This window comes from Pieris brassicae, chromosome 14, assembly GCF_905147105.1.
Source record: "Pieris brassicae chromosome 14, ilPieBrab1.1, whole genome shotgun sequence".
In the NCBI taxonomy this organism is placed as follows: domain Eukaryota; kingdom Metazoa; phylum Arthropoda; class Insecta; order Lepidoptera; family Pieridae; genus Pieris; species Pieris brassicae.
Window position 1 is genome coordinate 990,479 of NC_059678.1, and position 24,953 is coordinate 1,015,431.

Below are 24,953 nucleotides of genomic sequence, written 5' to 3' on the forward strand. Positions count from 1 at the left end.
CGATCATTCGCTATCTCACACGCTGAACGCTGATGCCTGGTCTATACCATAGTCCGTCTACGTAATATTCTATAATTAAATGAAACAAACGAAATTGTAAATACATTTTTATTACATAAACCAGACTTAAAATAACAACCATTTTGTTCCGGCAAAATCACATCCATATATATTTCTTTCTGGACATAAATACTATACCCAAGTTTAGTTTACGTCGGGATAAAGAAAAAAATATTATTATCAGTTTTCTAACAAATGAATTTATATTTTATCTGGATGAGGGCAATTTAATGAACTACTTAAATGAGACTTTAATAGAACAATAATTGTAATTCCATTTGTTTAAGTGTGGTTTGCAATCGTTTTCTACTGAAAAAGTCAATTCTGGATACTAATATACTCTAAAAGTTTCTAATCGATCCACAATTATGGCCGCTTCACAACTGAAAAGAAGAAAATGGTGTGAATTTTTTCTTGGAAAGATACAAAAATACAAATTTAAACAAACTCCTTTGAAAAAAACGGACAAACTTTACGTTCATAATAATTAACCTAATTTTATAAAAGATTTTTATGTTATAAAAATTCGCGCCAGTTTCCCGCGACAGAGACCACAGACCTTATGAATATATACCTAAGTTGTACCATAGAGTGTAATAATATAATTGTGTAAAATACGCAGCAATTATGGCAGTTTTTTTTAAATTTTTCAGTAATTATTTAAAACACGGCCAAATACGGTTGGTAACATAAAAACATATTTTAACTTTTTTTTAATTGAATGTCTGTAAGAGACGAGTAAGAAACCTGCTCCATAAATAATCAAGGCTGAAAAGAGTGCGTGCAGAACTTATTCCTCAAAACGTTATTAAAGCATCGTGGAAAGCACGCCCAGAAGGGTTCAAACTGTGATTCTGGCAAGAGGCCACACTCGTTATGCTGTTTATCTCGTATTGCTGACCACTTATGTACAAATTTTAAAGAATTCATCAAACAATTACCAGAATTCACTTCACGCGTATTTTAAACAATTATAAGTATTTTATGGGACAACTTAGGTATATAATATAATAATAAGGAGATCTGTCGGTCTCTGCCGCGAGAAAGGAAAATGTTTATTTTGGTAATTGCGCCATCTTTGTTTAACATTGGGCAACTAGACACATTAGCTAGCGTAGTATGAGCAACGAATTCAAACGTTGAACAGTTCTTATGGGCTCTCTAAAGACAAACTTTCCCAATTTTCCAGGCCCCACTTGCAGTCGGAACACGAAATCCTTATGGGTCTACGTTTCCATACTACATCTGAATTTGTTAATTAAGAAATACATAGTATCACCACAAAATTACTGGTTGTGACAGTGAACATATGACAAGATTTTAAAAACCATTTCAGATTTATCACTGACTAACAAAACCTGTACAAATTGTTATTTTTATTGTTTTGCTTTCAAAAAATACATTAATCATTCAAAACCCGCCAAAACTCTAGGCAAGATGGCGTGCGACGTACCTTTGACGTACCGTGACAGTAAACAAACCTCAAATAAATATAAATACTAAATTAAAGACAGTATTAGGCGTAGGCATTACTTACAGCGTCATTGTTTGCCACTAATCTGTGATCGCTTTGTCACGTGACTGCCTTTTATGGGTCTTTTAAAATAAATTTATTTACTCTATAATGCTTTTTAAAGTTATGTTTTACAAAGATACAAAAAATCAATGGCGCTACAACCTTTTTAGGTCTGGGCCTCAAATTTCTGTATCTGTTTCATGATTATTTGTTAATCTAATAGGCAAGTAGGCCTGACGCACGCCAAAAAGTCGATTTTTGGGTCTAAGGCAGTTTGAGATAATATTAAATGCGTACATAGAACGAAAATACATTGGTGCACAGCCGGGGATCGAACCTACGACCTCAGAGATGCAAGTCGCACGCTGAAGCCACTAGGCCAACACTGCTCAAAGATACTTATAACAAAATTTACTGTCAAATAGCCAATTGTCAGTTTCACTGTCAAAAACTTTTTTTTGGGTTAAAATGGCTTACTACAACTTACTTGGTATATTTGTTAGTTTCGACTTTGCTGGAAGACTCGACGGTTTAAGAGTACCTATAGTAACAAAATAATAACTAGGTTAGGCGTCGGTGTCCACAATATAAGCGAAATCTGGTATTGCAAATTTATTTAAGTGTGTGATTTATATATTTTGGACAATTTCATGGCTCAGTACTTTTAATAAAAAACGTTGGAATGGCGAAACTCTTGAATGGTGTTGCCATTTGAGACTTGTAATATTAAAAATAAAATATCTATGGGGTAGAGGAAAGAAGCACCATTTTGAATTAAATAAATGTTTTAACGATTACAGTAATATATATCACAACAACAGTGTTAAGCATACAGACATCTTCGCACTACTTCTAAGATACGTCCACGCACGTATACGTGTGACACAATCAAGACCAGTTTTAGCGGTTGCGCGTGAGTGTCGATGAAAATATGACGATCGACACTTTACGATAAAGTTTCAATAAAAATAAATATATAAATGCGACTGTTTACTTCTAGAAAGTAAATATATTGTAAATATATATAAGTGAAATTAATACATAAGTAATCCCCCATATAACGCGGTTTCCTTCCCTCATAAAATGCGGTATTTCTCGCCTATAACGCGTAGATTTTATATTTCTAGAGTTAGAAGTTATATTTCTGATAAGTTGTTTATAATGATTTTCCCTAGTTTCTGAATTATTTATAAAAACTATTTCACGAGAATACTCCTACAACACGATTCCCTATAGACACGGACCGCCTATATATAACTGTACTATACTGTATATGCCACAAATCATGGTAACTTTTAGTCGCAGAAATGACCATTTTTTTACTTCTGACGTGTATTAGTAATTGTACTAAATTTTTGACGTAACCGATAAATCGATGAACGCAGACTTCACGCGCGAAAAAGCATGACTAATTGTCCCGTTACGCTCATTGTGCCGTTACGTGCATTGTACGCTTACGCTTACGCCGCATCTATCTCTCTTCCACTCGAAGACTAAAGTATGCAATCATTTCATCGATATTTTGTTATGACGGTGTCACGTTAAACTATTGTCTGTAAATCGACTTTTCAGACAACCATTTTTTTTAATTTATAGATTGAGTGCAGGGATTTTATATCAATTTTTTTATCTTTAGTAATCTTAATTATAGACTTCAATTAGACTAACTTTTTAAAGTTTGGTAATATTTTTTTTTGTAATTTTCATATTCATACATTCTTTTTTAGCTAATACAGTTAGAATTACATTTTATTGTATTAATTATTTCACGGTACAAGTTTTTTTATGTTTTATTATTTAGTTTTAATTGATTAATAAATTACTACCCAAGCCCCGATACTTTACCTGTCTTAAGTAGTAAGGGATTCTTAAATTCTGGCTTCTTTTGAGGAATCTTCGATTTACCACCACTGCCTAAAGATTTTCTTTTATCTCCCGGCTTTATACTTGGTGTATTTCCTTTATCAGTGTTATTATTCTGGATCTTTGTGTTACCTCTATTTGTATTTTCAATCATTTTTTGTGAAACAGGTTTATCCTTTATCTGAAGATTTCCAATTTTATTTGTTTTATTTATATTTACAATACCTTCTTCAGTAATTTTATTTAGATTGCCAGAGTTTTCTTTTTGTAAACCAGTTATTTGATTTATCTTCTGTGAATTGCCAGGTTTGTTTAGCTTATGTAAGTTTCCAGTTTTTTCTTTATTTTGTGTGTTTGTTGGCATCTTTTGATTATCAATATTAGGTCCATTTTGTTTATCAACCTTTTTCTGAATTTTTTCAATTCCATTAGAACCATTTTTGTTTATTTCCTTGTTTGCATTATGTTTTGGCTTTAACTTGGCATTATTTTTTGTCACTGAGTTTGTATTAGAGATTTGCTTTTCTGTCACTTTATCTGTCTTGTCTGTATTAGGTTTTCCACTGTCCTTATTTACATTTTCTTTCCTATTTTCTATATTAGACTTAATTTTTTTAACAGGTATCTTTTCCGTAGCATCAAGTTTTCTTTTCTTATTTTCTATATTACTATTTCCCGTCATTATAATTCTATCTTCAGTAATTTGAATAGTCTTCTTGTTGGCAACATTGACGGATTTAATTGTGGCATCTGTTGTCTGTATATCTTTTTCACTGACAACCTTTATTTTAGACGGCTTTTTACCTTGTTTCTTATTATCTCTTTCCATATTTTCATTTCTTATCAATTCCTTATCTGTATTTTTGTTATGAGGCTGTGAATTTTTATTATTAAGTGCAATATTTTTCTTTTTATTCAAATTCAGATCAGTTTTTGCTTTTTTAAAACTATCTTCGACCAAAGCTGATCTTGGAGATGCTTTTTTAAATTTTTTTGGAATAGTTTTTGGTGGAGCCATAATATTTTCTTCATTTTGAGGTGTCTCTTTGATCCTTTCGTTTTCACTTTCAGTTTGGCTTTCCAGCGAAGCCTTGGCTAGAAGACAGGCATCTATTATAGCAGAGAGTAACTGTGTCCTTTCGTCTGTCTGTATTGATTGGTTTTCCAGCTTCTTGTTCGCTTTTCGAATTATTTTTACGTACGATTCATCTGCAAATATCATAATTGATATTATCAACAAGTTTGATAAAACATATATGTATTTAAGAAAAAAATGCAATTTTTGAGATAAAAAAACAAGGATTGTAAAGAAAAACATTATACAAACAGCCTATAATAATAATAATTATTATTATTATAGCCTATACTTTTTAAATATATATTTATACGTTATAAACGTATTTTATAGACAGCAATAAAAGCCTACTGCAGCTAGTGGACACCTATTAGTAGGTAAGTTGCTAGCCATAGAGAAAAGACGACTCTCTACAACCTGAAGGTAGCATATCCTAGGGAAAACTATTGAGAACTGATAGTTGTATCAGCTATCTAGCTATCTCTCAAAATGACAAGTAAAGCGGACGATAAAATATTTACAGCCATCAAGATTTGGTATTATTTGAGCTTGTATGGAATGAGGCATCAAGGAAATCAACCAACTCTTCAGAACACTCACCTCTGGATAATATTTTAGGGAAAGAAAAACAAAAACCAAAATAAGCAAGTGCACTAGCCACAGTAGGAATCCCTGTGTCGTCTTGTATTTTCCACTTGTCATACTTATGATTCCAGGTACTTCGAGTAATAAAATATATATCAGTACAATTTAACTTCTGTTACACAAGTATAGTTTCGGTTTGACCTAATAGCTTCCGAAGTTGCTTGTTCTGGCTTACGATGTCATAAAATGAACTAACCAATACACAAATAATGCTTGACAGCACTTTGTCTTGTTACTTGTTGTGGTAAACAACAAAACATTGTTCAATCAACGGAGACGGTTTGACTCCAGGATGTCAAACTCTTGTTAGATTCTATTGGATTTTGACACTCCTTGTACCCCAAACTTCTATACGATTTTGACAACCCTTGTACCCCAAACTTCTATTGGATTTTGACAACCCTTGTACCCCAAACTACTATTGGATTTTGACAACCTTTGTACCCCAAACTACTATTGGATTTTGACAACCCTCGTACCCCAAACTACTATTGGATTTTGACAACCCTTGTACCCTAAACTACTATTGGATTTTGACAACCCTTGTACCCCAAACTTATATTGGATTTTGACAACCCTTGTACCCTAAACTACTATTGGATTTTGACAACCCTCGTACCCCAAACTACTGTTGGATTTTGACAACCCTCGTACCCCAAACTACTATTGGATTTTGACAACCCTTGTACCCTAAACTACTATTGGATTTTGACAACCCTTGTACCCCAAACTTATATTGTATTTTGACAACCCTTGTACCCCAAACTACTATTGGATTTTGACAACCTTTGTACTCCAAACCCCTATTGTATTTTCATAGTACACATGGTTGAACCTGAGCCTATCTTGAAGAAGGCTGTTTATTTTATCAAAAAACTAGATAAAATAAAAACTTTCAAAGAGCTATAGGTCATATTCATATACACATTCCTGCATCTGTGTCATTTACCATTTGTCTTTGGCTAGAATCGGACTTATGCGACTAGACATGCTGATTTCTTATTATTTTTTTATGTACCAGGAGGAAAACGGGCAGTAGGCTCACTTGGCATACTCAATGCGTTTTAAGAATTGGTACGGTCTATTCTTAAAGGACCCTCAGTGGAATTGGTTCGGAAATACTTCAGTGGGCAGCTGGTTCCACAAAGTTCCACAACAACTGCCTTAGAAAACGCTCAGTTGTGGAACGACGGACGTCGATGTGATACGGACGGTATTTTGTGTTCTACCTACACTTCTGTTGATGACAGCTGCCACCAATAGTCATCACGATTACCAAACTAATTTAGTACATAAGGGTGTTCCAACGCACAATCTCCTTAAGTTAAAACTGTACTCACCAATATATTCCAAGTCAAAGCTCATTTTGTGTTGGAATCTCGTTAAATGAGAATTCTTGTTTTGCAATAACCACGTCAGGTTCAATATTTCATCGCATTTTATGATATAACCGCCATCAACCTGAAATTAAACAAAACATTTGATCCATTGATTTCAATGACTCTATATATCCAACTCAATACCGCACTGATGTCGCAATTTGAAATTGTATATACGTAACTTATGTATAGAATTCCAGGGTAGGTCTGCTGAAGGAAAATCATAATTTTAGACAGTCTTTAAATGTCAGACAAATTACTCCAAACTTATTAGAATTATTTTGTATATACTACAACAGACGTCTTACATACATAATATCTAATAATGTAAATCATTCTCAACTCCTATTTGAATAAAAAAATTCTTTAAATTCTGTCCAGCCGTTTAGGAGTTTGATCAACAAACAGAAGCTTTATATATATACCAGCTGTTTATTTGATGTATACATAAATAACCTAGATGCCGACTGCAGAGCCAACTGCCGGTCTGATTTGTGAATCTAAACTATCCAGGGCCAAACATATCCAAAAAAGTCATTCAAATCGGTGTAAGACTTATGTAAAAAACTTCAAATATGCTTTGTATATTTACACCTAGACCAAGATTAGAAGTCAAAAGTTAGTCCTAAGTATGACTTCCGTATGTTAAAAAGTATTTGACACACAGTGCGCCCTAAGCCACCATATTCTAAATCGTCAATCAAATGTCAAGTTTTAAGAAATGTCAAAAAAAATTTTTTTTATATTTGACAGCGCTCAAGACTGTGACTTAACATACGAATTAGAATATGGATCTTGGAAGTATCTCTGAAATTTGACCAACGGTTTTCAAAGGAACTTATACTTAATTATAAATTATTTTCCCAGGAATCGACCCTAACACACTACTAGAGACAATATGTAATGACAATGTAATCAAGATGAGAGTCGCACGCTGACGCCACTAGGCCAACACTGCTCTACAATTCCTTTTATAGCTACTTTAATATTACCTTTGATTCCAAGGTCACAAAGTCACCATATCTGTCCGATAAATTAGCTAATGTAGTCCGTCTTGATCGGTAGGCATTCTCATAACTACGAAGTGTCTGAAAAAAATGAAATCCTTTGTTTTAACAAAAAAATCTAAATAAAGGTGATATGGGTTTTATTATATATATTTTATTTATGTCATAAGTAATTTCTGTTACCTGTATAGCATCAGATGGTTTCGTCAAACGTGGCAACACTGATTTAGAGAGTTCCATTTCTTGAGGCTTTTTAATTGGCAACACTTGTAGGTTCCTAAAGGATACTGGTGCAAATGGGCGACTCTGAAAATATAATTATTTATTTTAGTTAATAATAAAAAGAATTACACAAATAGCAGAAACAGAATACACATACAAAGACACACATTAAACACAGATTGCATTTATTATAAAAAAAAATAAGAAATTTAACTATAAATAACAAACAAAAAAGAAGCAGTTATAATCAGAATATTAGAGTAGACTTCAATTACCCATTAGTTATAAATTATTCCAAATTGTTGTCTCTGTTAAAAGACAATTTAAAAAAAATACTTACAGGTTGGTGAGAGAAGAAGCTGATTGAAAATGGTACCATTCCTATTCTGCATTCTGCCATTATCTCTTTCCACACGCCAGGCTCTAATATTGGTACTCTGAAAGATGACAAAGTTCATACAATTATCTTCAATTTTCTGTAGCAGCAATAACAACATGAAGATATCACTAATTAAAACCACATTATTTGACTAAATACATGATAAGAACCATATTATGATTACTGGGACTTCAGTTAACAGTTCTTCCTTATGTTTACAAAAAAAATACATATATAGCTTATTATGAGGTTATCTTAATCAATAAATTATCAAAGAACACACTCAAAATACTTGCTATCAGAACTTGATTATTGTGGTTCAGGAAAATTATGGCTTGTTGTTATGGATCACTAACATGTGATTTTCGTATTTCTTATTGAATGTTGAATAAAATCTGTTGAATTCCTTGTTTATTCAAATACTGTATTGTTCTTAATCTTATAATTATAGCTAAGTGAGCAAGTGAACCAATGACTTTTAATCTAAATAATAACTTACCCATCAAATTCAGGGTCTTCAGGAAGAATATTTATCACAAACTCCACAATAGTTACATCTGCTAGTTCAGCTGTTGCTAAATAACATGTCTTTATATGTTTTTTTTCAAGCTTCAAGTCCAATAATGAGGATTCATTATTAATTTTCAATTCATATTCTAAATCAGAGCTGTAATTAAGAAATTAAATTATAGAAACAGTACATACAACTCATATGATGTGAAGAAGATCCTAATTGTTGTGTTTTAATAAAAAAGAAACACTCTTAAAATTATATGTTATCAGATTCATATAACTAGAAGAATTTCTGGATGGTCATAGTTATAACATTTCAATGATATAAAATTTACATTAAATTAAATTGTTATAAGAATCACCGAAATTAAAGGAATTAATATATACATTTGAAATATTTATTTCATCTCACGTCTAGTTAGACGTTATATTTAGATTTTGATCGGTATTCTAAACAATGTGAGAATTAATTAAATAAATAAAAACGTAAACAATTATGTTACCTATCACTTTCAATGTAAGTTGTTTTGGATTGCTCATTGTTCAACGCTTCTTTTATTTTATTTTCATAATGCTCTATTTCCTTTATAAGGTAACTTTCATGATTAAGTAATTGTTGTTTTTTATCCATTTTATGACATAAAATAGTTCAGCAAACTAAATTAATTGTACTTCCATTTCATACGAGAGACTCAAAAACTTCCGTTTATATATAACTTTTCAAAAGTTTGAATTGGTTTCCCCAGACAAGAAATATCAGTTTTTGTAGATATAACCATAGAGAAAATATTCTAGACTCAATTATTAAAGTGGCCAGAGCTAAAAAAACCCTAGAGCTAATTTGTCTATATTGTATAGTAATTAACATTTTACAGAACATCTAAAAACACATTTCAGCTGTAAGGTTGGTTGCAAGTCCATAAAGTTAATATTCATAGAGATGAATTATATGATGATGATGATTGACATACGGGAGTCATAGTTTCTGCTAAGCTTCTGAATATCACCCTTAGAGGGTGATTAATATTAATGACGTTTGTACCTTAGTCATAGTAGTTTAATGGCAAGAGCTTTGAGTAAGGCAAAATAATAATATTTATTATTTAGCCGTAGCCCGTTTAATTTCCAATTATGACACTAAATATAATACACAGGTTATATTTTTTTACATTTTATACATTATTATTATCTTGTTATCCTATATATCCTATCTACCTTCAGTACCATCGATCGTAACTTCTTCAGGGATAAAGTCCAGCTTTTTCTAACTTCTTTCTTAATTCGCTTCCTTTTATCGCTTCTTTTTCTATTCATCTTTTTGGGGCCTATTCTACTTCTTCCCCTTTGTCCTTTCTATAAAGTTATTTTTAAAATCCACCATTTATCTGTGTATCTTGCTATGTGTCCCACCCATTGCCCCTTATGCTTTACAGTAAAATGACATCTATCACTTTGGTTTTTCTTCTTATTTTTTCGATTTTAATTTTATGTATTTTTCTTATTTTTAGTACGCTCCTTTCCATAGCTTTTTGGCATGCTACTAGTTTGGTTTGTATTTTTGTGTTGTAAGTCTACATTTGGCAGCCGTATGAAGTAGTGAAGGGATTTTTTTTCCAGTTCGTGTTAATTCAGAGTAAGGCAAAAGGACATACATAAACTAGAGGACCCTACAACGCAGAATCGTAAACTACACGTTGGCTATAACTTTAATAAGTTAACTTGACCATCTAGAGTAGGCGTCTCTTATACACTAAACGTCAGTTTTATTATTATTTAAAAGCATCCTTGAAAACAATACGTATGATCACTGTCATTCGCTTCCTACAATTGTCTTTCAGTATCAGGATATTGTAATATCATAAATGCCGTTAAAATATACGCAGCTGAAAATATTCTTGTTCGTATTAATTGTTTACTAAATATACCTAGGAAAATATTGAAACATGCAGACAAATTATTTTCTAATGTTGTATTTTTACAACGTGTAACACTTTGACACTTGTACCTTCAAAGGAATTATCAAAGAATGATGATGGTTCATCAATATTTCATCTAGTCAATTGTCAAGAAGATAAAACTTTGAACTGATAAAAACATTCTAATTTTTTTTATAAATAATGATTATTTTATTGTTTTGTACACCAGATTACATATACGGAATGAAATATAATATAATTAAATTAACCTAGTATTTTTAATATGTGTTGTTGGGGTAAATATAAACCGAAACTAACAAGATTCAAATAAGAATTGTCTAAGCCGCGTGTGTATTTTTAATTTATTGATAATAATTAATACGAATTAAGTACATTGTGTTAAAGTTAAATATTAATTAAGTGATCAAGGTTGTACTCGTTGTAGTAAATAGTTATCTAAACAAATATGTGCTAACAGGAAGTTCGTGAACCTTGCGCGTTATTGGTGTGTGATTTTTCAAATAATGGGGCAGTCTGGAAGCTCCTTACCTGGTAAGTGCTAAATTTATTTCATACAAGTGTAAATAATTTCTAATCACATAATAATTACGTACTAAACGATTCTTGTTTAGCGTAACCTAAATACAATTGTGTTTCGTGAACATTGGTATTGTTTGTTTACTTGTATTGTTACACAAGTGGCTTATGGATATTTGATTCATTCCCTAAAAAAGCGTTAAATGATTATCTGAAACTGACTTAATGATTTTTCCCATTGTATAATACATTATCCATTGTTCTTTCCATTAATTACAAGAAGACTGTAGAAGATTAAATTTAGTAGTTGGTGATGATTAACTTATTCTAAAAATAAATATTATATTCAGATTATAAAACATAATACATATTGTTCAAAATTACAGATTTTTCAACTAAAACATTTTAGATATAATTAGTTAAGAGTTGCAGCTTAAACATAGTCTTTGATGTCAACACTTGGGTGCATAATAATACAAATATATTTATTATTTACAATTATTAAGGGAACTTAACAATGCAACATACAGCCCTTAATAAGGTATTGTTTCAAGCAAAACTTCTTTTCTAATGAATTTATTTAATGTAGTTAATAAAGCTGCTGTGTAGTTGCAGTGTGATTGCAATAGTTTAATTAGAGTTATTATTTTACATGGTATATTTGGAATATTTATTCTATTAAAGTCTTCTTTATAATTTTCATGGTACCCATTCTAGCCCGAAATTTATAAGTGATACCAAGAATTCATTTTCAATAAATGATATTATTTTTTTTATACCTTTTCATTATCATATACTTTAATATGCCTAATTGTTTTGATGTTATTGGTGGTGGAAATACAGCAACAATATAAAAAAAATCTAGCCAAGCTTGTACTGATTCTAAGGACATCGGATTAGTTTTTTATACTAACAATTTCTTACCTTTACCAGGAATACGTAAAACTATATTAAATATATATAAATGCTATTTGCATTTGCAAGCTGGTGGTATGTACAAATCATTGTAAAATTGTATGTTTCAGAACTTTTTACTTTGTTAGTGTCTTAAATTGCATACATTTAAATTTTTAAATTACGGACATATCCTCTTCTATCTTTTTCACTTGATATTTAATCGTGGAGAAAGAAATTGAATATTATTTATTTATTTGATGTATTGTGAAGCATTACTTAAAAATATGTTTAATTTAGTGTATCTTTGGCAATAACTAGAATTGAATTAATCATATACATACAGGTCTCCCAAAAAAGAATGTCAAGCAGTGGTCCAGAGATAGAGCACCCTTAGAGGAACCCGAATTATGTATTTTGTACCATTTATTGTAGTTTAGGAGTTATAATATTTTTTTCTGTTTTTGGTGAATTTCAACTTTTTGGGTAATTTTTAAATAATAAAGATTTGGATTCCTCTAAGGCTGCTCTATCTCTGGACACCGCTTGACACTATTTTTTGAGACATTCTGTATATACTAATTTGCCATGAACCATAGAGACAGCCTTAGTTTAATCTATGAAATCAGCTGTTTGCTTTGTCTTGCTTGCTGCTAATGGCTGAAGTGACCGACTCTTAACCCTTTGACTGTGTATCAAATATTATTTTTTAATAAGGCCAATACAAACATTGTATGTCCTGTAAATTAAATGTAATAAAAATATAGACCCAATCTCAGGCCAAGATAGTGATGTCTTGTGTTGTTCTTCAAGTGTAGGTAACCACAATTGTTAGAATAATGGTATAAAAAAATTGTACATGGCGATGGATTGATATTCTAGTTTCTTATGCATCCTTTTTTGACCTTCTCACGGTTCCAAACAAAAAAATTACGCAATTTCAAAGGTACGGAATTCGATCTAAGAAATATTCTTGCATTAGGAATTTTTGTCCAAGGGTACTGAAAATTGGAACTATTTTCGCCTAGACTTAAACTTCGTTTATAAATACATTGTGTTTGGAAAAAATATATTTAAATGTTATAACTACAAGACTTTGCGTACAATGTTAGCCCTTATGTCAAGGTGATACGCTCTATTCTCGCTTGAATGACGTTTTTGCGTTATTTTTAAAAAGTCGAACGCATAATTCGGAACAGCTGACTATCAGCTGTATAGCTACCTGTTATTCTTTTATTTTTTTAAATGCACGTGTAGCAAAGTGCTATAAAGGACAGTACGAAATGGACTTTGGGTTATACAGTCCAAAATGACGCCTAATTGAAAGCGATAAGATGTATAATCGTTTGTATAACAAACTTCTTGCACAATGAGTATCGAAGGAGGTTATGCAAAAGGTTTTTTTTAAATCAGCTGATGTTTGAAAGGCCTTTCAGAGTCATATGGTTGGTCGTTGCTATGTGGATTTTGCGCTCTTAACAAACAAATCACAAATCACGTGGAAATGACCAATTTTCGTTTAGCGACATTTTTATTAATTTTAGAATTACTGCAATTCCCCCCCCCCTTATCTTGTCTGCAAAAGAAAGCAATCTCACAAATAATAGTACATAAATGTATTAATTTTTTTGTAGTTAACCTCTAAAATGCATTTCGTTTTCAAGCATAGACAATGTGTGTATAAACTAAATAATTACTGTTGTCGTAATCACCTAAAAAAGGAAAATCAAAGACCCCCCCCTCCCCCCAAAGGTGCCTTCGTAATACTTGAATGGCCTCAAACTGACGATAACTGGAAGTTTTTTTAATATTGAGGCATAATTGCGAGTGAGTGAGTGAGTGAGCAAGAATGTTTCAAATTGTTCCTAGTTTTATGTGTTTGTTATACAAATATTATATAGGTGACAGTGTTCCCTCTTCCTGAATCCCTATACAACCTAAACAATCTATTCGTTTATATAAGAATCGCCAAATGAATCGCCGATTTTTCAAATGAACAAAATAGGAAACTAGATGTTAAGTGATAAGTTTCTATACATAATACATTCCATACAAAATAACATTTTTAGAACAAAGTTATAACAATTTAACCTATAAATATTATTATATAATTTCAAAACTGCTTCATAATAAATGTTTTGTCCGAGAAATTTGCGGACATGTACGGTTCTTAGGCCTTAGATAGTTAAATATCGCATTTATAGTCTGTGCGGAGAACACTAAGCCACCCTCCCCGTTCACCATTCGTTCGTTGATCATTCTTACAAACGATTATCATTATCATTTTATATGAATTTACAATATTTTACGGATTTTTATGCTAGTATTCACCAGCTTTATGAGAGGCTGGTGCCTATAATAGTACTGTTATAGGCACCAGCCACATAGCGGATACAAAATATATAGAAACAAAACGAAACTAATGGTTATGACAGTAATAATAATTAAAAGCATGTAATTTTTGTGAATAAATGTGTTCACTGTTCAGTCCCACGACTGAACAGTTGGAGTGTTTCTTAATATCGAGTTCCTTGGCGTTACTTAACATAGCTTTTACACATTTAAAGAAAACACATCTTTACCGGATTGAAGCTATGTATTATCACCGTGATCACGCCCGCTGTAGAGCACGCGAAACGTCGGGAAAAATTTAAAATTATGTAAAATAATTTTTAATAATGCAGTTAACAGTAAAAAAAATTAATAAGTTTATAATACATAGCTTCAATCCGGCAGAAAAGTGTTTTCTTTAAATACATTAATATATGTTTACAAAAAAGTTCATTTAGGAGAGGAAAAATTCAATAAATACGTTTTTAATAATATTATTGTTTTCTTATGTAAGTTGCAGTGTGACAGAGCAATGTTGGCCTAGTGGCTTCAGCGTGCGACTCTCATCCCTGAGGTCGTAGGTTCGATCCCCGGCTGTGCACCAATGGACTTTCTATATACGCATTTAACATTAGCTTGGTGAGGGAAAACATCCTGAGGAAACCGGCTTGCCTTAGACCCAAAGTCGACGGCGTACGTCAGGCACAGAAGGCTGATCACCTATTCAATTCACAAACGATCATGAAACAGATACGGAAATCTGAGGCCCAGACCTAAAAGGTTGTAGCGCCATTGATTTTTGTTTTATGTAAGTGGCAAGTGTTTTTGTTTGATGATATATCGCAGCCAATTGACAGCCCAGCCTCTTAACTAAACGGCGACTTTTAGTTAGCGGCCTCAAAGCGTAGCGTTTGTAACAACATTAAATAAACTGACTAATCGTTAGGCCATTACGATAGACTGACCATGTGGCAGAAATAAAAAAGATGAATCATCTGGCATAAAAGATATTTCTTCAAAAATTAAATTGCTCGAGTCAATCACAGCTAAATTCATTGTTATTGTCACAACACTCTACCATTATACTTGTTGTTTATTATAAAACTTTTGAAAACACCATTAAATTTGTGGTTTTCCGACGCCACATTGATAGTTTGAGTTTCGTTTCAAGTTTGAGGGTTGCAGATAGTGGAACTAAATTTAAATTGACAGTCAACAGGCTAGGGAAGTAATGAAACGTCATCTGATCCAAGTAATTTGCCTAGTTGTTTGTTCAACGGGCTGAACGTCTTTCAGGCCGCTAGTTAAACGGAGCTGTTTGGTTAAGAGGCTAGGCCGTTAATTGAACGGCTTATTAAGCTAGGTGGCTCCGACATATAGACTATATAGATGTTATATATATTTATATAAATGTAACAAATCGAAAGTTATTTATAACTAGCGGACCCGTCAGACGTTGTCCTGTCTTAACTATGAATATTGATTTTGAATTGGTATACATAACTAAAAACTTATGATATACAATATTCTTTGATTTTCTGGCGCGTATATGTATAGTTTTGTTGGTATATAACTGGCCATGTGAAAAACATGGATTTTCAAGATTAATGTCACAAACAATTAGCGACTGTAATTGTTTTATATGTAATTTATCAATATAATAACTCCGATCGAAGCATTTGTTTAAAACTATATTCATTGTTTCATCCTCTTTGACGATATTTGCAGCTTTCATTCTGGCAATGTTATGTCGAACATAAGGTTTTAGGCTACATGAAAAACGTTTAAATTGTAAAGGCGCTTTGCACTGAAAAATAATTATAATATTAATTAAATTCTCTAATTTACCGCGCAATTTTCTTATTTTTTTCTTTTTAGAGGAAGTATCGAGCTTCTTGTATATCCATAGCTCCATATGAATGTAATAGTAGTAATTTTGACTTTCAGAACGGCTTTTTAAATAGCCCTAATTGAAATAAATGATTTGAGTTTGAGTTTGCCTACCTTTTTAGTACTGATCAACATATGGAACACTTTGCTATGCAACCTCATAGGGATTGTTCGCCTTTCCGGAAAAACGTAAACTAAGTACTCAATAAAACTGAATTTTAGCAATTTTTCTCTCCAAAATCCTTCCTCAGAGTTTAAGGAATAAATAACAATAATCGATCCCGCCATCTTTGGGTTTTGCGTTGTTGTAAATAAATTTTTATTTACCTAGTCAAGCCATAAGTTCAACAAATGAGGTCAATTTTAGAATTGCTGCTTCAAATGATACGGCGATGTTTCGAGGTAGCAGTGGCGAAATTTCCCTTGGAATCAGTGCGTAAATCCATAGATTAAAGGCCTGTCTAAAAGCCAAAGGTGGTCATATAGGGGTTTTTTTTTTTAATTTTGCTAACATTTTAATAAATATGTAGGTATACATTACTTTCTTTAAAAAATGTTTTTTCTTTTGTAACTTATGTCTGGACTAGGTATATATAGACGTGACTCGTGACTTGGCAACAAGAGTTCAACCATCTTGCATGTGCTCGCTATTTTGCGAGGCCGAACAAGGACGTACTCTGAAGAAAAAAATTGTAAAAAAAAACCACCCACCGAACATCTGTCGCAGCGGCACGCGAGACGCGTGCGCAGCGCGCGTTCGATCTTTTCAATTTCGGAGGCTCTTTTTTTTCATGATGGCGAATTGTTGTATATTTTCTATGATTACAGTAATTTAATATTTAAACATATGTTATTAAACAGTGTTTGTTGCACGTGGTATGTATGTGTATATATTTATTTAAAAAAGCTTGCAAAAGCTCGGCACACTGATACATTGGTACAGGTAACATTAAATACAATATTTAATGTGAAAAGCACTTATATGAAAACATAACAAAATACCGTCACATTTTTGTGTTACGCGTCACAGTTTCCCGATACGTGCCATCTTTTTCTTGTCCCTACCACGGTTGATTCGAAGAGATTCGAAGCCATTAATAACAAAAATATATAATGATAACAATGATAGCAATAATTCTTTAAAAATTATTGAAATTCTGTAATAATGTTAGTAGTAATGTAAAATGAAATAATTGTAACATTTGTATTCATGTCTATGATAATAAAAGCCCTTTGTTAAACTTTATCTTATTTAACCAATTTCTGTAAAGTTGCATATAGTAGATAATTTTTCGAAAAATAAGGTCATAAAGAAGTGTGTACACATTTTTCTTATATTTTTAATGAAAACCAGAGGAAAATTCATTTTAAGTGTGAGGGGAGCGATGGATATCCAGAGCTACCTCGTTTATCAGATCTAACTTTGGTCGTTCTTCTGAAAGGGTTAAATGAGATGATGTCTGTGGTATGTGGAGGGTATGCGAAAATTGAATTGTTGGCCTAGTGACTTCGGTGTGCGACTCTCATCCCTGAGGTCGTCGTAGGTTTGATCCCCAGCCAAACGATGGACTTTCTATGTGCGCATTTAGTAATTCGCTCGAACGGTGAAGGAAAAAGAAAGGTGACAAATCGTGAAACATAGAGAAATCTGAGACCTGGAGAGTCACTCATTTATATCTTATTTTTAATATGTTTGGGCCATCACTGATTGGTAAATATCTTAATATGACAACATTTTAAAGTGGTTACCTGGTTTTGTATGTTGGCAACCCGAGACCACTGGAGAAAAGTAGACGTGTGAAAAATAATCAGCAAAAAAAAGTGTTGATATGGATGTTTTTTCTAAAGTATTTCACAAGGTTTTATAATCCATCTGAACGTACGCATATGTCGTGTTTTTTTTTGCTACACAGATGCGCACGCGCCGATTTCTAATATCCGTTAGAATTATTTGAAAAGCTGTCTGTGCTGTGCACCTTTAAGCAAGATGTTATAATCGAGATATTATTTATAATTGTGAATGGAGCAGATATTTCTGTCTGTTTTGATTAAATTGGTATCTAAATGAGAATACCATAGGTGATGAAGTGTCTTGAAGCTTCCAGTGACGAGACTTACAGATTAACTCAATTGTCTAACATTAAAAAAACTTAAGAGTTAAAATAAATACAATTAAACGAAACGATAACATTACAACCTTTTCTTTAGTTCTGGGCCTCAGATTTCTGTACCTGTTTTATGATCATTTGACAATCGAATAGGCAAGGTCATCACCTGCGACTGACACACGCCGCGACTTTTTGAGTTTAAAGCAAGCCTTACGTAAGTTTCCTTACGATGTTTTTCTTCACCGTTCGAGCTAATGTTAAATGCGCATGTAGAAAGTCCATTGGTGAATAGCAGGGGATCCGACCTGATGTGACTTCAGGGATGTGAGTCGCACGCTGAAGCCACTTGGCCAACACTGCTCTCTGCTCGCTCAACGAATAAGTATAGTATAGTATACCTTTATTATATATTAACAGTAAAAATAAGTGTAAAACAGGTCTTTCTAAATTTCTAAAAAGCTGGATTACCATGCAACGGAAAATTTGTTATCATTTGAGGTAGAATTGATATTAAATTCTTTGACACACACGCCCACAAACCATTTAGTTTCATTTTGTTTGTTACTTTAGTTTACACATATGTCATCTTTGTATATATTCTGTCCGTGAACGAAGTCTGGTGACCTGTTACCATGGGACTACAGTCCAATTATAGGCACTAGCCTCTTACAACGATAAACCTAATGAATTCTAAAAATAAATTCACCTAAAGTTCAAGACTAAACACCCAATTAGCTCTTTAGAAAAGGTGTGCATGTAATTTTCAAATGGCTTAGTTATTATGACAATTATTTTAATGACGGCATTAATTTGTGCCGTTTCATATTTAAGTATTACAAATACATTCCAAATGTATTTATCAGAAATATTAAAAAAATATCTAGTAATGATAAAAATTATTAAAACTGTATAAATAGAAGATGAAAATTCTAAACTTGGTCCCTGTGGTATACCAGGCAGTATTTACTCGCTGTATTGCGATACTTATTTGTTGAGAAAAGCACCTACTAAGCGGCTACTTAAATCTTTAATTCGTGGCCCTAGTATATTATTATTACTATGTTAAGCATATTGTAAGCACTGTTTTGTGTTGGAAACGGGTTTTTTTTATCATTTTGTCTACCCTCTAGAGTTTTATTTAAAATAAAAATCAAATCATTTTTTTTATACTAAAACACGAACATATTGCCAAAATGTTTTTTAATAGGTCATTGCACCGAATCTAAGACAGCTGACGGAGCAAAAAGCGGACTGCAAGGTGCTAAAACAGCTGGGCGTATTATGACGGGTCGACATTTCGTGTAGGAATGTTGACATGTGCAGGCAATCCTTTATAGACATTTTCAATTGGAGACTGGAGACCAGTGGCTCGTCCAGACTTCGTTTTGGTTAATTTAAAGTGTTTGGTCCAGTAGCTCCAGCGATTTTGGTCAGTTAAAAAGAGTGGTTGGTCCATTGGCTCCAGCGATTTTGGTCAGTTAAAAAGAGTGGTTAGTCAATTGGCTCCAGCGATTATGGTCAGTTAAAAAGAGTGGTTGGTCAATTGGCTCCAGCGATTTTGGTCAGTTAAAAAGAGTGGTTGGTCCATTGGCTCCAGCGACTCTGAAATTTTAACACTCCCTCGTACGTGGTACGTGAACTTAAAATACTCTTTTTTAAGTTTCGAGGACATGGCTTCCCTATCTGTATCATTATGTCTGTGATCATCTCAGCAATATAGCTGTATAATATATGTATAATATAATGTAAATATAAGGGTCTAACGGTATTCGATCCAAATCTGACATGGTCACGCACAGAAGGCCCTACTTGCCTATGAGGCCCAGATTTAAAAGCTCGTAGCCACTGGTTGTTAATATTTAAATATTTTTTTAAGATTACGAATGAAAGCGCCCCAGTGAAGGTATGTAACGATTTTGATAAATTTTCCTAATGTTGGTAACACGATGGTATGATTCACGCGAGCCTTGGCAATTAGTGGTGATTAGGGTTAATCCTGTTAATTAGACAATTAACGGAGTTCCTGTTGAAGAAAGTTGATAGCAATTTGGAGGAAATTAATAATTTGTTTATTAGTTGAAAAACCCTAATGGCCGGTAAGTGTACTGGTGTACAATCGTATAGAACTAAATTATCGGACATCTCCAGTATGAAACTAAGATCTTCCTACCAGACTCTTCCTCTTCCATCTCCCTATCAGATAGCAGATGTTACATGTTTCGTTTAATTAGCTACAGGTTAAGTAGACTGTCATTAGTTGCCAAGTAAGGTGCCTCCATGTGCAAGGACGCTACAAAATATGTATAAAAAAAAGTTTTTATACCATTTATCCCTTAAAAATAATAAATACCTTTATACCTTGGAATCTCTGAGCGTTCGTAGGGCAAACATCGACTCGCTATACCTATTTAAGGTAATTAACGGATTTGTGGATTGCCAATAAATCTTAGAACGTTTATCCATACAAGTTCATTTGCACAATCGAAGATGTTTTCACATCCCACATTGTCGAACAAACGTTGCCAGAAACCCTCCAATTAATAGGTTATGTCGCTACCATAATGAAATTGCACAGAGTTTTGACATTTTTCATGGTTCTCTGGCCTCAGCTAAGAGTAGAATTAGGACACAGTACCGATAATATATTTTCTTAGTTCAAATAGTTTAATTCTTTTATAGTTTGTATTTAGATTTTTATGGTTGTTTGTATTAACACTGTATATTGTATCTACTTGATTTCGCTGGTCTTGTCCACATGTTATAGGGACGGCACCGATTTTTCTATATATTTTTTTCGTATCTATGTCAATTTATATCATGTGTTTAATAAAAAAAAAAACCAGTTAGTTAGTATAACAATTTAACTGTTGATATCGGCCTGGTCGCCCCAAATGTGTGATGTAAGGACAGCTCTGAAAGCTGAGTTCATTAGGTATATAAATAGTCACTATTTATCACTTATACAAACAGAAATTCGCAAAATAATAATCATCAATAGAAAAAATGTGTTCCATAAGTGTGTGTTGTGGTTGTAATTGGCTTTATGGTGTGGAGCAGACGTGTTCCACACAGCTGGTTATCCTGTCGGAGACCACAACAGTTGGCGCTTCAGATGTATTAAACGAAAAAGAATGTAATAATAATAGTAAAAATTATCTTAAAATAAGTCTTGGAAGATTTGTGTTCGAAAGTATATAATAATAATTATTGTTACTAAAATATTTAATAGATGAATATATATTTTTGGGAGGATTAAAAACTAGATTTCGTAGGATTTTTGTTGAGTACTTTATGACTGCGGTGAAAATTTTATTTCAGTTAAAACGATAGTGTATCATAAGTTTATTATCCGAAGTATTTCCCAAGTAATTTTATTGTGGATAACAGTTAGGCTGGATTAAAATGATTTTATTTACTATAAAATTATTATTTTTTTGTTTGTTTGCGTAAAAATAAGATTATATTTTGTACGTAATTTAGTTATTGTCTGTTAATATTTCTCAATAAAGAAAAATATGTCCCGAAGAACTCGGTGTTCAGTCACTCAAGATGAAAAAGGCTTTGATTAAAATTTTGCTAGTATCACTAAGGTTGATTTCAGGTACAACCTTCTTAGGTCTGGGCCTCAGAGCACTGTGTCTGTTTCGAGATCATTTGTCAATGTAATAGGCGAGTAGGTGAGCCTTTTGAGGGGTCCTTCAAGAAAAAAGCGTACTAATTTTTAAAAAGGTCGACAACGCACTAGTGCACCCCAAAGGGTATACCAAAGTATTGAGAGTGTCCAGGGGCGGTGGTTATCACTTACCAGGTGAGCCTCCTGTCCGTTTGCACCCTGTGCTATGAAAAATGGACTTTTTGTGTCTAAGGCTTCCTCACGATGTCTTATGAGCGAATGTTAAATGCGCCTATACGCAAACCATTGGTGCAAATCCGGGATCGAACCTACGACCTCGGGGATGAGTTTCGCACGCTGAAGTCACAAGGTCACACTGCTTACTTTAGTAAAATACAACGGTTTTAAAGAATTCATCAAAAATTCAATTAAAAATTGCCAGATTTTGTCAGGCAATTTTTTTCCAAGAGTTTACTATAAGCATCTTTGATGTCAGTACTGTAGTGAGTGGAAATCCTCTCCGCCTACCCCTTATATATATTATAACTAAAATTTAATTTCTATTTAAGGTAACTAAAATAAATTTCAAAATGTTTCGTTGTTTTTGATACGTGACCCCTCATGAACTAGCCTTGAATCCAGTCATTATTTTCGTAGTACAAAGCACGAATGTAGGTCAGTATTAAGCCAGAATATGGCTAAAATGAATTGATGACTCAGCGCCGGCATAAGGGTATTGTACGATTTACGTCGAAGCTCGGATTATAAGTCAAATAGGCATAGTTAAGATTTTTTTGCTTTGTGACGTAATGGACTAACGAAAAATCTCTATACAAACTTTGATTTTGACGTTAATTTGATAAAATAATTATTGTTAAATGTACTGTTAAGTTTTTTTAGTAAATTAAATCAAAATATCGTATCGTATGCATGCATTGGTCCGTTACGTCATGTTCAAGTAGCTGTAATTCTTATTACTATATAATATAACCTATATAGAAGCACTAATCTTTCATACTTAAACTAATACATCAAATCCTTTTTATTTCAATGCAATTTGTCTAATTTTGTCCATTACGTCACTTTCATGTCTTTTGTTGACTTTATTTTCTCTTTAATCAGTTATAAATATAGATATTTTCATCCATTTATAGATAAGTATAGTGTACTCACTTTATTTTGAACATAGCATGTTTATATCTATATGTTTTTTTTTAATAGCCAAGTAGGTGATCAGGCTTCTGTGTCTGACACGTGATTCGAACGCCTTATGCAGGGTTGAAAGCCGCGCTTAAGCCAACAGTTCTCTAAATATGGGGATTTCTGATCAGGATAAAATGTTGGGGTTATGTTTCTAGCCCTATTCGTAGAAGATAAACTTTGAAAGAAAAAAATTTTTTTACCGTATTAGCTATTTGTATTATTATAAACATATAATTATTTTTACATAATTTTAAATTTAATTTTTTCCGACGTTTCGCGTGCTTCACAGCGTGCGTGGTCACGGTGACTGAAGACAAAAGGTGTTGAATGTCAAAAGTATCACAGCTCTAGAGAAATCACTGTATACAAATAGCTTTAATCCGGTAAAAAAATTGTTTTCTTTCAATGTGTAAAAGCTATGTTAACCAAAGACAATACTAAGATAAACTTTCTTCGATGATATCATCTAACATGAAACAAAGAATAAAGAAATAGCTAACCTTTAAGCCCTGCACCTTTTGCATTAAATTAAACAAAAAAAAACTTTATTTGCTTCGCGAAAATTACGCACCTTTCCCCATGAAGACAATGGTCCTGAAATCCACCCTATGTTAAGAATTCTCGCTCTTTCATTATTGAAATAAAAGGGACAGATGCTGTGGGGCTGTTGTGCGCAGCTGCTGACATTTAAAAAACATATACGTTCAATTGATTTTGTATTAAAATTCAATGCAATAAGGTTGATTTTTAATTGTAACCGCGTCGAAACGCAGTTGTTGCTGCTTTGGTGCGCGTCGCGTTCGCCGTTCACGTCACTCCGCCGGTAGGGCTCGTTGCGTGCGGACGTCACACGCGTTCTTCGTTTAAGTGACTTCGTGACAGTGAATAAAATATATCGTGACTGTGAAAGTGTTTTGATATGAAAATTTGTTTCTAATAATAAAAAGCCGTATAAATGATGGGTGTAAGCAGTTGTATGAGTGTGCGGCAAGCCAGGGGCGCCTGCCACTGTCCCGCTTGCCCTAGGGCTTCGGGACACGGGGCGATGCCGCCGCAGACTTTGGTTTTGCCTCCGATGGCGTTGGAGCCCGAAGCAACCCCGGTTAAAGACAAAAAGGGATCGAAAATGAAAGTTTTGAAGAAGATTAAGAAGAAAATCGGACTTGGTAAGTCTTGTATGTTGACATGTTTAACCTCAGAAATTATATATAATTCAAAATGCACTATTTGAAATAAATACAAAATACAGGCGTTGAGGTTATAATAATGAGTTTCGGTTTTAATATTATCAGAACAACAGGAAACAGGGACGCGTGAAAACCGTTAAACGTCTATCTAATCTTACAGTTCACGATAAAATTTTTGTGAATTTTACAGAAATACGTAATGTATTGTAATAATTAAATTTTCCGTTAATTTGAATATCATTTGGTTTTTAAGTTAATAAAATTAATAATTTAACGACTCTTGAGTTTAAAAGGTTTCAAATTTATCACAAGGGCGACGTGACAACTTAACTAACTTGAGTCTATGGTTTTTAAAAATAAAATTGTATAATTAGCCCTTATAAAGGTACTTTAGTGGACAATAGTTTAAATTCTTTTTGACTTTACTCGAAGGGGTGGCGTGTCGAGTGTGCTTGTGTAATTATTCAAACGAAGTAGGTATTTTTGTGATTATAGAACGATAGACGGGATTTTTTTAAATAAATGATTATTAGTGCAGATAATAGACAACATAACAAAAACAATACTAGATTGTAATAACTAAGTTTATAGCAATTAAGATCATAGTTCTCTACA

The 24,953-nt window shown here is 32.8% G+C and overlaps 2 protein-coding genes across 4 annotated transcripts in view; one reads left to right on the forward strand and one right to left on the reverse strand.

The window, feature by feature from the left end:
* Window positions 1-94: 94 nt before the first annotated feature.
* LOC123718175 lies at window positions 95-9,394 on the reverse strand. The gene is made up of 9 exons (XM_045674602.1): window positions 9,163-9,394; window positions 8,646-8,813; window positions 8,108-8,204; window positions 7,729-7,851; window positions 7,531-7,626; window positions 6,500-6,620; window positions 3,422-4,648; window positions 2,064-2,117; window positions 95-443 (listed from the first exon to the last, which is right to left on the reverse strand). Exons 1-9 carry the CDS (start codon window positions 9,288-9,290, stop codon window positions 427-429), a joined length of 2,031 nt encoding a protein of 676 aa, XP_045530558.1. The 5' UTR covers window positions 9,291-9,394; the 3' UTR covers window positions 95-426.
* A 1,395-nt stretch (window positions 9,395-10,789) lies between these two features.
* Window positions 10,790-24,953, forward strand: part of LOC123718051 (protein neuralized) — a 32,068-nt gene continuing 17,904 nt past the window's right edge. The window contains exon 1 of one of the 3 annotated variants that reach the window (XM_045674417.1): window positions 10,790-11,127. In XM_045674417.1, the coding sequence (XP_045530373.1) occupies window positions 11,100-11,127 (28 nt within the window). In that variant the 5' untranslated portion in view covers window positions 10,790-11,099. Of the gene's footprint in view, window positions 11,128-23,983; window positions 24,327-24,953 lie in introns of those variants that run through there. The other 2 variants (XM_045674415.1, XM_045674416.1) reach the window with 2 other exon arrangements.

Coding starts and splice junctions, on each gene's coding strand:
- LOC123718175 (XM_045674602.1), bottom strand. CDS start 9,290: ATGGATAAAAAACAACAATTACTTAATCATGAAAGTTACCTTATAAAG. Junction 6,621..7,530: donor TTGTGACCTTGGAATCAAAG/GTAATATTAAAG, acceptor GTTTAATTTCAG/GTTGATGGCGGTTATATCAT. Junction 2,118..3,421: donor TCCCTTACTACTTAAGACAG/GTAAAGTATCGG, acceptor TTGTTACTATAG/GTACTCTTAAACCGTCGAGT.